At 40.9% G+C, this 15,966-nt stretch overlaps 1 protein-coding gene across 1 annotated transcript in view; it reads right to left on the reverse strand.

Annotated features, from left to right (window-relative positions):
• Cep112 (centrosomal protein 112) overlaps positions 1-15,966 on the reverse strand; it is a 436,808-nt gene that overhangs the window by 226,553 nt on the left and 194,289 nt on the right. The window contains 1 exon segment of the mRNA XM_032914210.1: positions 3,655-3,837. Coding sequence (XP_032770101.1) covers positions 3,655-3,837 — 183 coding nt within the window.

Genomic DNA, 15,966 nt, shown 5'->3' on the forward strand with positions numbered 1-15,966 from the left:
GATAAAAAAAGGCTAAGTCCAAAGACTGTCAGTAAGTAGGCAGACTAATCAGGTCCAGGTTACACAAATTGTTCAATTAGCCCTTTAAAAACCTTCAAAGAGTTATATTCATGCTTAATTCATTGCAGTATACATATCCAAATTATCAACGGGAATTTATACTTGTGCCCAAGCATGCAAATTAATAGAAAATGTAATGCTGTCAAAATATAATAGGTAGAACTTCTTTGTGTAATCAATAAAGCAAAATTAAGATGATTTACCTACTCAGTACACAGAAGTTGTTTTATCATGATTACAATCACGATTGTCCATTTAAGAAATTAACAACATTCAGTATGCCAATGTCATGCAAAACCCATAGTGCACATGTAAATGACATGTTTGACGTATTTTTAGTCATTGCTAAATGACTTTCTCCTGAGGGTGCTCACAGAGGTTGCCAGTTCCCCTGACTTATCAATCAGTCTATCCTGAAACAGGTCACATGGACCTTCTAAGGTGGTAACACCACCTCTAGGGTGAGTCGCTAAGGCTCCATAAACTGCCTTTTGGTATTCACGTACACTTCCCATTCAGGCCAACCAGGGACAAGGATAAGACATTTCTAAAAGGTCATCACCCTAAATGGACAACCAACAACCACAAGTCAATGCATAATTGCATATAGAACTACCATACTAGAAAAATCTTTGTAAGACGATACTTATAAATTTTCTTTATATTAAAATGTGATTCAGTCAATTAAACTGTTCTCTAATTTCAGTGAAAGAGTGTTGGTTAACAAAAAATACTCGAATAAATCATGGTGTTGATTTCCACCAATCTGGATGTTTTTCTATAACATGATCTTAGACAAATTCAGACTAAACATGTTAAACAAGGGTGACAAAATTTGATGTACATTTTAGCAAGCATAATTATCACATAATAATATATCTGTTGTAAAAAGTATGAAAAATGATGCCTACACACAGAATAATTAACTAATAAGATGAGGGTGGTGACTGACTGTCCTTCAATGTATTACAATTGATATCCTTATACAGAAAAGGGGAGTTACTAGGATAAAATGTAATGTGTTAGAATTATAATCATATTCACCAAAAGAACGTCCCTAACCGGCAAGGCTCACGCAGAGAAGGATAACTGTGCAGTTGTGATTGTCTTTCAGTATATAATATACTACTTATTTGGAAAAAGCTGAAATGATTTATTCTTTAACATCACCTTCAGTCTCGGGATCTGATGGACGAGAGCGGCAAACAAAGCCATGGTGTCCGAAACAGACACTGCAGTGGTGTTCTGCTAGCCAAACACTGCAAAGGGTCCTTGCTACAAAATGGCCTCCAATGCTAAACTGGATGACCCAAATGTTAGCTGAAAACCAAGTCTCTCTGAGAATAAAAAAATTAAACAATCTAATATTTAAGATATATGTGGTTTTTTCTGCATTAAATACCATGGTGAGTTTTTTTTTTATTTTCTATTTTAAAAAACATTAAGCCATTTTGTGTATTTTTAATTTGTGAATGGAATTCAGTAACCACAAGGTATCATATATTAAATTTTTAGGCCACAATCATAAAAAGACATAATATAAAACTTAAGGAGCTACCTGAAGGATACTGAGTTAATATCCTCAGGGAAGCACTATCCAGACACATTTTTAGTATTTTGGTAGACGATAAGATTTTTAAAAATGTGGTTATTAGTAAAAGTTCTTTAAAATTCTATACTAACACAGCTAGGTAACAATGTGTACCAAAGTCTTTGCACTTTGCTTAAAAATGAATGACTCCAAGTCTGCGCTGCTTACTGGCTCCCAGGACAGCAATCCCAATCAGTAAAACGCTTAAGAAAAACACAAAGTATGTGACTTCTCCTAAAGCAAAGTGCCTCAACGGTCAGAGTCTTCACAGTGACCACTGTGATGAGCATAAACACAGTTAACAGCCATATTGCACCATTCCTATGGTTGAATTACACATAATAGTTCTGAAATTTCCCTTTTGTTATGATCAGATGAACCGCGCCCTACATGGCAGATACGGCATATGCAGAATCAGAAAGATTTCCTATAAATTTGGCCTCCAGTGTGTCGGCTTTCCACCACAGCATCAAAATAGTCAGCAATTAAGCAAACTAATGGATTTTATTGTATCTATTATGCAATTTTTCTATGCAAACAGATCTTATGCCTCATATCCCTTATCATGGGAGGACAATGGTAAGGTTAACATTATGTCTGAAGGAGAACGTAAGTTCGAAAATAGTCTTTAAAAAAATCAAATGACCAAAAATTTAAAAAAACAACAGCATATATTTTCTAAAGGTTCTAATGAGGTTAATAGCAAAAATATAACGAATTCTGTAGAAACCACATGATTAGTCTCGGACCATGCGCATTATAACAATCCCCTGTTAGTAGGCATATAACCATACAGCAATCGAAACATACGCTCCCAAAAAATGTATATTATTGACAGAAAATCTGATCACGTATACTCCTATTGTACCAATTACTCTCTGAAACAAGACAAACCAAGGTCAAATGAAAAAGAACCAACTCCCATTTTTGCCTTACCGCCAGCTGCTCTCCACTCAAAACTTAACATCTTCTTTAATTAGAAATGTTGTGATGTTTGGGTAATTACAGAATTGCTTAAACACAAGATTTATTTTGCCATTTGGAAATTCTATTAGTTTAGAAGGAGGGATAACCAGGGCTTAACTCTAGTGTGGTTAGCATGCTTGGATTTCAATGGCAAAAGAGGTCTTTAGACCTACTAGATGATATGGTTTTATTAGGAAAGAAAATTATCTTTCTATTGTTGTCAATTGCTCCTAAATTTTTCTTTAATAAAATTTCACAGCAATCTGCTCAAGAGGATATACTAAAGGCCCTTGATTATATAGACCCTAAAGAATGTATTGTACCACAAAAATACATACCCAATAAGATTTTTTCATCTGAAATTTATAAAGATAATTCTCCATGCTGACACTGCACATTTCATCCATAAGTTTGAAGAGTCAAATGCTACCACAGCTGGGGGTTATTCTGCCAAATGGCTTCCAACAGGGACTACAGAGATGGGGGCTAGGAGGCATGTGTGTGTGTGTGCAGGAAAAAGCCACAGACCTGATGGGAAAGAGCACTTCTCTGGAGTCATTTTTATCAATTACCATCCAAGTAAGGTAATCGAACAGAGAGGAAATCATGGAGGAAATCATGGAGAAAAACAACAATAGGCAGGAGAGGCGAATATTAAAGCAGCTACTTGATTGCCTTCAGAGATTAAAACAAAAAGCCAGGGTGAGGCTAATATATTTCTTAGGGATTTTCTAAGGCTGAGGGGAGGGGTAAGGGGCATACCTTTAAAAAAAAATCATGAAAGGAACTGAGACAAGATTATAAGGGGACCAAGTTATAGCGCGCCATGGGATTTTTAATCTGGCTACCTGTGGTTTCTGTAGTTAAAGCCCTTATTCATCCTCCAAACGGGGGTGGGGCGGGGAGAACAAAAATCACATTTATATGTCAGTTTTGCAAATGATCAAACAGCGTGCATCAAGAAGAATAAGAAAACATGAAACGCTGATGACTTTTTAAGATAGACACCCGTTTTAATAAATATTATTGATAATTACCTGTGCATCTCGTTTCTTGGACTCTTGAATTTGATTTTCGTGCTCCATATTGGCAGCGCGAAGCTGATTCTCCAGGTTTTCAACTTCCCGTTCATGGTCTCGGACTAGGCTATCCTTCTCTGCGTTATGCTGCTGTAATAGGTGCGTCTTCTCCTGTTCATGCTCCAGCTTCAGCTCTACTATCTGATTGGACAATGAGGAGGACAGTTCATCAACAGAACATCCTTGTCGTCATGACAACTCATGTACAGCTTAATTTTTCTCTAATTTGTCCAAGTTGAAATTTTTATTTTTGCGTCATTATTACCTCACCCTTAAAACATTCAATTGATGGGGAGCATTTTATCTAAAACAACTAATATCCAAGATACGTGGCATATTCAGGAAATCCTGTGCAATCTGTTGACACTGATGTCTGAACATTGAAAACAATTTCTGTTGAATACTAGGTATTTCCTCCCCAAGAACTGGGTATTACTGATCAGCAATGGTTGTAAACGGTTAATAGTCAGTACGCCTTGCTTTCTGCTTGAATATATACAATGTAAAAAGCAACAATTAAGTCGATCAGTTCCCTTTATGATTTCCCAATAAAAGATCTGAGCTAAATACGCATCTGGATTATTGTATATACAGTTGTCTCTTAAAAATAAAATGATAAACTTCAAAGCTCTATTATCTCGTTGTCAGCCACGGTACACCAACATAAACAGATGTTATGTCCTCCAGAAGGGCACCTGCTGTGCCGCGAGCCTGCGCCATCATTTCATAAAAAGCGTTCTATTCTCAGGGTCCTTTCTCAGTCCACTCCACACTGGAGACTGTGACCTTGGCCAGTCTTAGCCTCTCCCTGCTAGACTGAATGGCAGCCTGAGACCAAGGGCCTGGTTGCCGCAGCTTTGATACTAATCCTCCCAGACTGTGCACAATGGCACCCTACCTGGCCTGCAAACTATAGCCAGCCAGGCTGTCTTTGAAGCAGGTGATGAATAGGGACTGCAGGAAGCCAGCTTCCCCAGTGAACTGCAGGCCACACAGCTGCTAAGAACAGTCACTTGGATTTTTCTTCAGTTTTGGTGGATTTCAGGGTGGGGGGCTGTTATTTAGAATATGTTGTGTTATTTTCAGCGTGAGAATCCATCTTCAAAAAAGCTAACAGTAGGAGTCTGCTCCAAATCGATCTTGTTTCCTGCAATGAATCACCAGACTACCTTATCTTAAAGCTATAGCAGCCATTTCTCCAGGAACGCACAGACACTAAACCTCAGAAGTAATCTTTCTATGAATTTTAAAACTTTCATTCCCTAATTGCAAATAAGAATCAAAAAATAAATCAAGTTTGCTTTTAGATTAGAACATATGTTTTAAAATATTTTTATTGTGACTTTAGAGTTGGGAAACCAATAATAAATTTATAATTATTCATAATTGTGTTATATTAGTTAGAAGAAATGTATGCTAATTCTTGAACATACCCACTTATGCCTATGTTACAACAGTACGTAAATAACATAGAAAACACATTTTGCATCAGATGTATTCTAGTCAATTTACTTAAAATTTGGGTGTTTGTCCCTATATTATTCCAATGTACCAGTAAAGAGAAAAAATAGTATGCATTTATTCATAATATATACCAGTACACCAGGTAGTAAAGAAAAGTCTTTTATTACTTAAAATAAATGTATGTTTTATTCTGTGATTTACACAACTATAATATTAATCCCAACAGAAGAGGGAAATTAAAAAGTGAGCATTATTAGAGCCGATTTTCGGCAGCTAACTGTATTAATTATTGAACTAGAATGTCTTTAGTTCTTCGACACATCATTATTTCTACTCAGTGTTACAGTATCAAGTATTGTTATAGTAAAGTTTAAAACATTAATCAAGGGGTTGGGGATTTAGCTCAGCGGTAGAGCGCTTGCCTAGCAAGTGCAAGGCCCTGGGTTCGGTCCCCAGCTCCGAAAAAAGAAAGGAAAAAAAATTAATTAAAATTATTTAAGCATGTTTTACACTAAGGAGAAGCAGAGGGAGGCATAGAACATTCTACTAGGGTCTTTGAAAACTTGAAAATTGGGAAAATGGGTATGACTTAAAATTGATAAAAAGCAAAATATTTATAAATAACCAAATAACCTGAGGCTACACTGGAAGAATTATAGAATATTCCCTTGAAAGGACATGCCAAGAAACAGCGTAAGGCCACTAGTAATGAATGACGTCCAACTGCTTGTGTCCCTTTATTGTATAAGCTTCATACATATATACAATATATTGTGATTATGTTCACCCCATTACTCAGGTATGCTCCATTCCCTTCCTTCTGAACATTGTCTTCTTCCCACCTAGTCCCCCAGTGGCTGCATTAGAGAAAATGACATCACTTCCTTCAGCAACCATTTGTAGTCGATTGCTCCCCAGGAGCTAGGCAACTCCATAGGCACCTCTCTGTTCAGGATAAAAAGTTGGAGGGCTAGACTTGTACATGCAGGCTGCTGTGTGTGTGTGTGTGTGTGTGTGTGTGTGTGTGTGTGTGTGTGTGTGTGTGTGCGCGCGTGCGCGCCTGTCTGTCTGTGCAGGAATATACACACTTTATACCACAGATCAAGCCAAAAGCTATAGTTGTTGAGGGCATGAGCCCAAGGAAGCAACACAATGCTATAGTCTCCCTGATTGAACGTGCAGTCAGACAGCCATCTAAATGTTTATACCACAGACTGATGCAACTTTGGTCTGAAACAGGGAGCGTTTTGTAGAGGGTGGCAGTTAAAACTTACATGCCATTAGAGTTCGAAAAAGAGTAACTAAACAATACCTAGTCTTGAATAAGACAACCGTGTCATCCCTATATTCCTACCCCTGAGGCCTGGGGCAGAAGAGAGGCTGAAAAAAAGTCCGGAGGCAGAGGATGGAGAAGATTGCCATGAAACACTACTGTCTCAGGATGACGTTGCTGAATTCTTCTACAATGTAGTGATAGTCTGCTCCCATATAACCTCAACGCCTTTCTAACCTCAGTAATCGGAAGGGTTCTGATAGCCTGTTCAATTATTCTGCATTGGTCAAATGTGTTTCATCACTTTAAAAAAACAAACAAGAAAAGAATTACTAGAATTTCAACTGTAAAAATAGATGTTGATGAATTGTTAGTATAATATTTTTCCCAGTGAGTCTTCTTAAGGAATAACTATCAGGGTTAGTGAATCCTAGTGAATGCAAGAGCCGAGGCCTGTCTGCTCACTTACAGACTACGCAGCTTACTTCTAAATGTTCTACGCCTCTTCTGGACTCAGCCTAGGTTTCTTCACTGTCAGATTCTCCTGTCTTCTCCAGATAAATGCAGAGTCCACAGGAAAAGCCCAAATGTTCTGGGAATATTTTGAAGATAATATTCAGAATCACGAAGAACATCACTGAGATGGAACTGTGTTAGAAACCAAAGCTTTGCTAAACCCTGGCCCTTTCGTATCAATTGAACGGGAAAGAGTGGTCCTCCACTGTTTGAGTGTGGTCCTTTACTCAGGAGCACAGTGCTCAGAGAAGCATCAAGCGGCGTCTTTCTTGTCTTGGACTCACGGACACTTTGGGCGGAGCGACAAAGTCTAAGAGTTAATGTAAGTGAGGAGTCAGACTGCGGAAGTACCCAAGCTGTAAAGTCAGATAACATCCACATGGCTGAACTCTGAGGTCAGTGAGACGCCGAGTCACGGCGGTGGGGAGAGCCAGGCCTTTGTATATGCAAAGGGGCATAGGATGCACAGTGACAAAGACTGGCCAAAGCAGTCCCCACGAAGAGCTAAGAAAGTTTCAAATTCCTAAGAGGCATGGGACAGCTAAAACAGGGTTGGACATCTATAAAACATTGTGCCACAATAAAAAATGAGAGTTAAAGCATGATTCATGGTTAAGAGCTCTCCCTGCTCCTCCACAAGACCTGGGTTCCATCTCAGCCTGCATAAGTGTGGCTCACAAGCTCTTCTGTCTTCAGTGCAGGGGATTTCACATGCTCTCCTGGCTTCATGGGACCACCATCCACACATGATATACATTAACACAGACACATATGTAAAAATAATAAAATTAAGTACTTATAAATGAAAAAATAAAAGAATTTAGCAAAGATCAAACAAATAAAACAAAAAGAGAAAAGAAGGCCCTTCATGCTTAAGGAGAAAATATACCTTATAAGTCAAGAACAGCTATGGGGAAAGTTTAACAAGAGGATGAGTACAATGAAAGAAGAACTCAAAACCCAGAAGATATGGAAAAAATTAAGCACAGGTCAGACAAACCCACCAGGAAACTAATGTAAATTAGAAGCAGCAGTCAGCGGCACCGCTGAAAAATCCCACCAGGACACGAAGGGCCACAGAAAATCATGGCAAAGGTGCAGGGAAAAGTGGGAGGAGAGAAAGTGGAAAGAGAGAAACTATGCAGTGTGCAGGTATGAAAACTGAAGACTTCCCTGAAATAAACTCAGATCTCAGAAGTGCACACTGCACAGCAAGGAAAATGAATCACAACTGAGAAGAACGGCTCTGGGTCATCGCTAACGCAAACATGGCGACCTCAGACCAAACCATCCAGTAAGAGCGGCAGGTAAGGTTTGAGAAACTGTGAGAGGACGAGACAAGCCAAAAGTAATGTTTAGAGGTAAAGGCAAGGTGAAACTGCACACAAAGCTTTGTGGGGGAGGACAGTCGGAGAGCGTGGTGCCCAGAGAAGCCACCCTTTACACACTGTGATTGCTGGGCCAGCACAAAGTGAGCACACTGTGAGCTCTCGCAAAGATGGTCAATGACGAGATCTCATCACACCCACACTGCAATGACACTGCTCTCTCTCTAACTGCAGGAAGGGCCACAGAACAATATATATTATCATATGTATACATTACAGACCTCAACAATGGACAGGTAAGTCCATAGATGGCAGACTGACGGACGCAGCAAAGAATTCTCCACAAGTTCACTTGAGGTTTTGTAGTAGGAAATATCTAATGTCCTCAAAAAAAATTAAAGCACCGTAAACTTGATGTGTCATAATCAGCACTCTTTTAACATCCTAAGAACTCATCCTTTATATGAAGAAATAGCTTTCTAAACTTCAATGATGTTTCAATTTCTTTTATTTTCCATCAACATTCACAAAAAATTAAAATTTACATTTAAACAAAACTGGCAAGTATGTTTATGGTCCTGTTCTACAAATCTGTTTTTATCTCTAACCTCCTTATTCTTAAATTTGTCAACCTCATGAAATTTATGTAGTGACATCATTAACAATGTCATTTCTGGAGCTTCTGAATGAAGTTAAGCTCCCATGTCAGGCTGCAACAGCTCCCATTGGAGGAATATTTCCATAGAGTGCTGCAAGAGAATTTTAACAAGGCATTCACTCTCTCTCTCCAAAGCAAGGGCTTCTGGGTCTGCAAACTCACATAGATATGATGTTTAGGTGAAGGACCAAGATTTTCCAATTAACTAGACAACTAAAGCATGTTCACCAACTCTGGACTTTGCCCTCATGTTCTGCAAGTTGATCGATTACTCCTCTCATTGGCTCTGTGTCTATCTTACTCCTGGAAAACCATGCTCTGTCTGTTATCACTGGAGAACCTGTGGGGAGAGAGAGACCCTTCATCTGTAGGCTTGTCTGATCATTTTGCCTTCCTTCGGACACTGGGTGTCCCATGTATTGCATGGCCTTTTCTATTCCTACCATGAGGCTAATAGTAGGCAGCCCAGTTCCAAAGAAACCTCCTGCATTTGCCCACTGGGATACAGGAAGGCAAGGCAGCATGAGCTGCCTGATGGGATCAGCATTCCCACCAACACGAGGGCCTCTAGAGAAGGTAATATCATCATCTAGGCCTCTCCTGGGATAGGTTTCCTGGGCTAAATGGCAAACTACCCTGGTATTTTCATTTCCTCAATTTTATGACTCTCCCCCAACATTTTGCCAGGGAGTTCTAGTACTGCCACCACAGGTCAGCACAGCTGAAGAGCGGTGAAGCGCGTACTAAAATCTATCTAGAAGGGGTCTGTTGTTTCCTTCCACCATATGGGTCCTAGGGACTGGACTCAGGTAGTAGCTTTGGTGGCAAGAGCTTTTACTGCTAAGCTATCTCCCAACTCTATCTACATTTTTAAATGACAAATTAAAAGCAGTTAAGTGGGTTCTGATCATCACACTAATAGTTCAAGGGATAGTCTAAGACGTTAGTCATTAAAAGACAGATTTTTTTTCTATAGGGATTACCAGGCGACATTTCAATACCATGCTACATTCTACTTGAGGGCTCTCTGTAGAAAACTTTCATTTCTTGCTCATGAAATTTAGTATTACGTTTATATTTCTGGAAAGACATAGAATAAGGTCCACACCAAGCAGGTAGAATCTTTTTACTTTCCATTCCTGAGACACAGACCTATCATCATCATCTGGTTATAGCTCTGGGAAACTTGTATATGCAAAAGGTCACATCTAAAATGTTAAAATGAGCTACAACATTCTCTGGGGCACTAGACATTCAGCTCAAGTAGGGTAAAATTCACCGTGAGTTTGGCATGATTTCACTAGACTAGCTTTATGTCCTTATAAAAGGAGTTGGCATCTTTAAAAATAATTTTATGCTACAAAAAGTGCTACTTTTTTACCTAAGAAAATGACTTCCTTAAATGTGACTTTCCTTCAGAACATATAAACCCTCTCAGTATCTTTGGAGTTAGAGTAAAAATACACTGTGATACAAAAATCTGTCAGTGTGATATAATTTTGTGACTGCTACAAAAATTGCTCCGGGGGAGAGTAAGTAATGTCTACCCTGTCTCCTATGGTCCCAATGGCAAACTGGGGCACAATTCCATGAATGTTCGCTCTGAAGAACCAAGGAATTTGTTGGGCTTCCTAATAAATGTAGATAAAGGTACACTTACAAGCATGTGAGAACTCGTCCCCTAAAGGTTTTACACACAAGGATGAAGGTCTCAAGAGCTGTATATATGGAGCTCTCCTCTCCTAATCTTTTCTGACCTATAAACTTATCCCTCCAAGAGGCCACAGTAATCACACCAGAGTTACATGCAACAGGTAGGAGAGAGTAGTCAGATGAGGGTCTTGTGGTCTTCTCCATCCTTTACTGGGGTGAATATGTATAAACAGTCGACAAGCACAGCTCAAAGAATCCTTTTGCATGGAGGGCCAGGCTAAATTCTCTAATACGCCATTTATTTGGTTCTAAGAATATTTATGCACAACATCTAAATCTTGATAAAAAATAGGCACGAAAGTATTTTTTCTTACTAAATAAGGCTGGGTATATAGCTTAGCTGGTAAAGTGCTTAACTTACAAACATGATCACCTACATTCAACACCCAATACTTGGAGCTGAGCATGGAGACACGCTTACAATCCCGACTCTGGGGCGGAGAGTCAGGTGATCACTGCGGCTCACTGGCAAGCCAGGCTAGCCAAGTCCCAGGGCAATGAGAAACCGTGAGGGCTATATATGAGCCTGATCTTTTCCACATGCACGAGTGTATGTTAATCTCCATATATACGAACATGCACCACATTAGCCACCCCTATGCAAAAGAGCAAAAGGAAGGCAGTGTAGAAACACAAGCTATCATCTGTGGATTGCCACGAGGCTCCCGGGTTCAATATTTCCTACAAGAAAAAAGAGCCATCCATAAAACCTGTTGAACCACAGTCCATTTTAGCTAGGAAAGTTCTGTGTTAAAATGTGGTTGACATGGTAACTGTTATGGAGATGGGGAAGGCTCGGCAGCACGACGCAGTCAATTGTCAGTGCCCAGGAAAAGAAACCTCCTGAAGGTCCTGCTGCTCAACATGCAAGGGAGTGAGCCAGAGGCTGGCAGCAGGTCTGACTGCGACGAGGCAGAGCGTCTCTCACACAGTTAACATCAGCGCTTCCTCCCAGTGTTGATGAATGAAGCACCAGCCATGCTATCTGAGTAGCAAGTGCCCTACAACTGGGCCCCACCCTAGATTCTCACTGAACACTTCATAATACTTGCAGGCCTAGGGGTGATGATTAGCAAAAATAATCCTATGTATTAAAGCATGCTGAGAAATAACTATTACTTCTCTATGCCAGATATCAGTGGAAACTCAGGAAGCGTTTCTTGTTTCAATAATGCTCAACTCAAGTGAGAATGATAAGCAAACTTAGTTAAGAATTCCCTTTGTAGGCAGAGTTCAATTTTGGGATGGGACCACATCTTAATGTTACATTTCTGTTAATTTTACATCTGTTCTAGATGAACCATACCCTTCCTTAATCAAACACATCACCGCTATTGGAGGAATATTAACTGGGATAACCATTCACATTTGACACTAAGTATGGAATTGGAAAAAAAACAGACTCGTCAAATTTTAGAAACTCCTCCTTTACCCACAATACTTCATAATCATTCATCATTTTAAATTGAACAATGTGGGATCCAGGAATAAACAAAGATGAAATCCGGGCTGGAGAGATAGTTCAGTTGGTAAAGGGTTTGCTTGTGTAAGCACGAGCACCTGAGTCCCATTCCTAGAACATGGAAACCAAAACCAGGTGCTGGGTGGCAGACTCGTAATCCTAGTGCTGGGGCAGAGGAGAGACAGGTGGATCCACAGTGGTCACTGCCAGCCAGGCAGGCCTAAGAGGGGAGCTTCAGAGCAGTAAGAGGAGGAACAACACCTGAGATTGACTTCTGACCTTCACACACGCACACGCGCACGCGCACACGCACACACACACAAGTAGATGGAACAATGCTACTTTACTTTTCTCAGCACCAGACTGACCTGTCCCCTATGAGATCTGTGCCCATCCACAGTTTGAGTGGCTAGGCAGATCTGCTGCTGCCTAGGCCGACTCCTCACCAGTCACTGTTTCTACCAATTCTCTTACAACATAAAAATGTCACTCTCACAAGACAGCCATCACTTTCTGCACATCATTGTTCGTTCTTTTGGATCATTCTCACTTAATAGTATGCTTGGAATCTATTTCAGTTTTGAAGTCTTTCCCTTGACCCTACAAGACCTGTGGCTATCACCTCATTTCTCTGCTCCCCTTCCGTTCCTCAAAAGAACTGCTCGGACCCTGTTCTCTCGCCACCCGCACTAGCCAGGCTTTGTCCCCACATTTAACTAGAACTGGACTAGCTGGCTAAAGATCCACTTGCCAAATGTAATAGATCTCAGTTTCCATCTAACGTCCCATCTTGGCAAGGCCTGAAACAAAAGGCTACTCACGTCCCCCTTCCTTGAGGAAACCCTGTGTGAACCTTATACAGTCAAGCCCTGCTCTTTCTAAGTCTCCTCTGTTGCTGTCACCCTCTTTCCTACCTCTAACCGTGTGATGACCTTGGGTTCAGTCTTGGTGCTTCCTGTCTGCACTCCTATTGTGGCGTCTGGTACAACTGTCCCTCCAGCTGCTCAGTGGGAACCACCTTGCTCCGTCTGCATTCCATAAGCGTTGACAAATCCTGTTGTCCTGGATCCCCATTACCATTTGTCATTGCCTCCCACTTCCACCATAGTCCCAGCCATGGTGGTTATGTTGGACAGTTACTATGTTAACTTGATTCAAGCTAGAGTCATTTAAGAAGAAAACATCAGTTGATAAAATGTTCCAACCAAGCTAGATTGTAGGACATTTTCTTGGTTAGTGATTGATGTGCAAGACCCAACCTCTTGTGGTTAGCCCTGAGCAGGAGGTCCTGGGTTCTGTAAGAAAGCAGGCTGAACAAGTCACGAGAGGCAAGCCAGAAAGCAGACCCCCTTAAGGCCTCTGCATCGGCTCCTGCTCCAGGTTTCTGCTCTGTTTGACTTCTTGCCTTGACTTCCCTTAGTGATGGACTATGGGGTAGAACTCTAAGTTGAAATAAACCCTTCCCTCCTCAAACTGTTTTGGTCAGGTGTTTTACCACAGCCGTAGAATCCCTAAGAGAGTGGTCTCTTATCAGACTGCCAACACCATCCCCAACTGTATGTCTCTGCTTCTTTCCTTCCTCCACTACAGTGGCCACAAAAATACTTGAAAAAACAAACAAACAAACAAACCTAGACAGCAGCTCTTGCTCAAACATCCCCACAGTTTCTCACTGCACTTGGAGTGGAATCTAAACTCCATGCAGTCTGTCGTAGCACCGGGTAGGACTGACCTTCTGACTTCACTGCCCCAGACTAGGAAAGCCCAGGTCCCTCAGCTCAGGCTGGGCAATGGGTCCTGCCTTCACTTCCCTCAGATGTAAGTCAGGTGTCAGTTCATCACAGCCCTCTGCTGCCAACCTAAGGACAGACAGCTCTTCCCGTAAAGCACCCTGCCCTCACAATCACAGCTTTGTGGAGGTGAAAACGATGGCACCACCTTCCCTTAACACAGTAGAGTTTCAACAAGACACTCTTGACTGCCATGGCCAACCACTAGAACAATGGTCAGTGAGGGACTTTTCTCTATAGACATAAACTATAACAAGGAACCACTGTTCCAGCTCATACTTTAATCTAACAGACAATGCATTACTACCCAGGGAGAAACATTGTTAAATGAAACAGATACAGTCCATACTCGGTCATTGCCTTCACCCTGGCCCTCCTAAGTCACATTCTTTTTACCATTCTTTAATCTAGGTGGGAAAATGTCAGCTGCTCCCTACCTCCTAATGACATACAAGAAAAGGCAGACGGCAGGCTTGCCTTCCACGAAGTCCGTGTCTCCAAACCCAAGCACTTGGCTTGTCCACATGCCCAAGCCCGGGAGCCTCACTACTTGGATCTCTGACTTTGACAGCTTAATGGCTAGAAATAGAGTTCTTATCCTTCATCCTGTAGGAACAATGTGTTCCAGAAGAAAAACTATTCACTGTAGATTGTAGATCTGAGGATATAGCTCAGTGGTGGAGAACTTGCCTAGCATACATGAAACCCTGGGTTCCATTCTGGCATTGGAAATAAAAACAAACAATCAAATGTAAAAGAAAAGCTAAGCAAAAAGAATTTTTTTTTTTTGCTTTTCTAAAAAGCATAAAGTGAATAGAATACAAAGAGAAAACTAGCAACATGCTATACAGGACGCACAGTGAATTATACACATCTAAAATTTAAAAATCACATGAAAGTACATTTTGATAATATTTCAGGGAGACTCACAAATTCTTCATCACTAAACACATCTCGGTCCTCAATAATGAAGAAACATTTTTTCCCTAATTTTAGATCATTCTCGCAACCACCAAAGTAATCCAGTTAACTTAGCATTTCTCCCCTGTAATTCTCTAGTCTCTATAAACATTATTGCCCTCTCGCAGAAAGACACACTTCTAGTGACAAAACCACCATAACTGTGTTAATCTGCCGACATCCATGCCACCCTTTCCTCTCTGCGTATAGCAAGGCCCCGGTCCCTCTGAGCCAGCAAACAAGTCAACCTGTGGTAAGGACCGAAGGCCACTGACTAAATGAGTGGATCGCAATCTCTCTCTCTCCCTGTGTCTGTCTCGCTGTCTTCTTTCTCTCTCCCCCCTTCCACTCCATCTCCTAGTCCGTGTAGATTAAACAGCCCCCTTCAATGTCCCACCTGGTCCTAACTGAAAACTTCCCATTTACGTGTCCTGCAGAATGGCCAGCTTGTCCTGCCACTGTGCTTGGTGCCAAGAGGCTTTGTTTCAAATCATTCAAATCATGACCTTGCTAGCGGACGGCCCCATGCTTGTTTCTCACAGTCGCTAACAATAAACACTTATTCTTTCTGAAAACTGTGGCCACTTGTTTATCTGCTGAACAACATTTCTCTTTAAAGGCTTTGTAGTATAAAGGGAAGATATAAAATAGAAGATTAAAGAGTGGTAAGATAAAATTGTCAAAAACACATTTCCATGGTTCAGGAAATCCTCGCATGCCTAGCTGAGTGTTTGTTTCCAGCATGAGTGAAGTCTGTGAAGAGGCAGAATTGTCTCTCTGTCCCAGCGGCAGACACAGGAAAGGGACAGGAAATCCCGAGGAAGCTTACAGGACTTACAGGATATTTGTGAGTATTTATTCCATGTGTTTGATGTTTCTCCTTCCACATCTGTACACTTTGTACCTACATTTGGCCCAGGATAGTGTCCTTTGCTTTTCTAAAATCATTATAGCTCCCAGTAAGATGCTTTCTATAATGGGAGGAGCTCAAAAACCAAGCCCAGAGAAGAAAACTGAGGCTCAGAAAGCAGAAGTCACCGGTCCCCTGAATGCTGGCTCCTTCATTATAATGTAAGGATTGGCTGGGGACGCGCTCCTGAAACCTT

The sequence above is a fragment of the Rattus rattus genome, chromosome 9, assembly GCF_011064425.1.
Source record: "Rattus rattus isolate New Zealand chromosome 9, Rrattus_CSIRO_v1, whole genome shotgun sequence".
Lineage (NCBI taxonomy): Eukaryota > Metazoa > Chordata > Mammalia > Rodentia > Muridae > Rattus > Rattus rattus.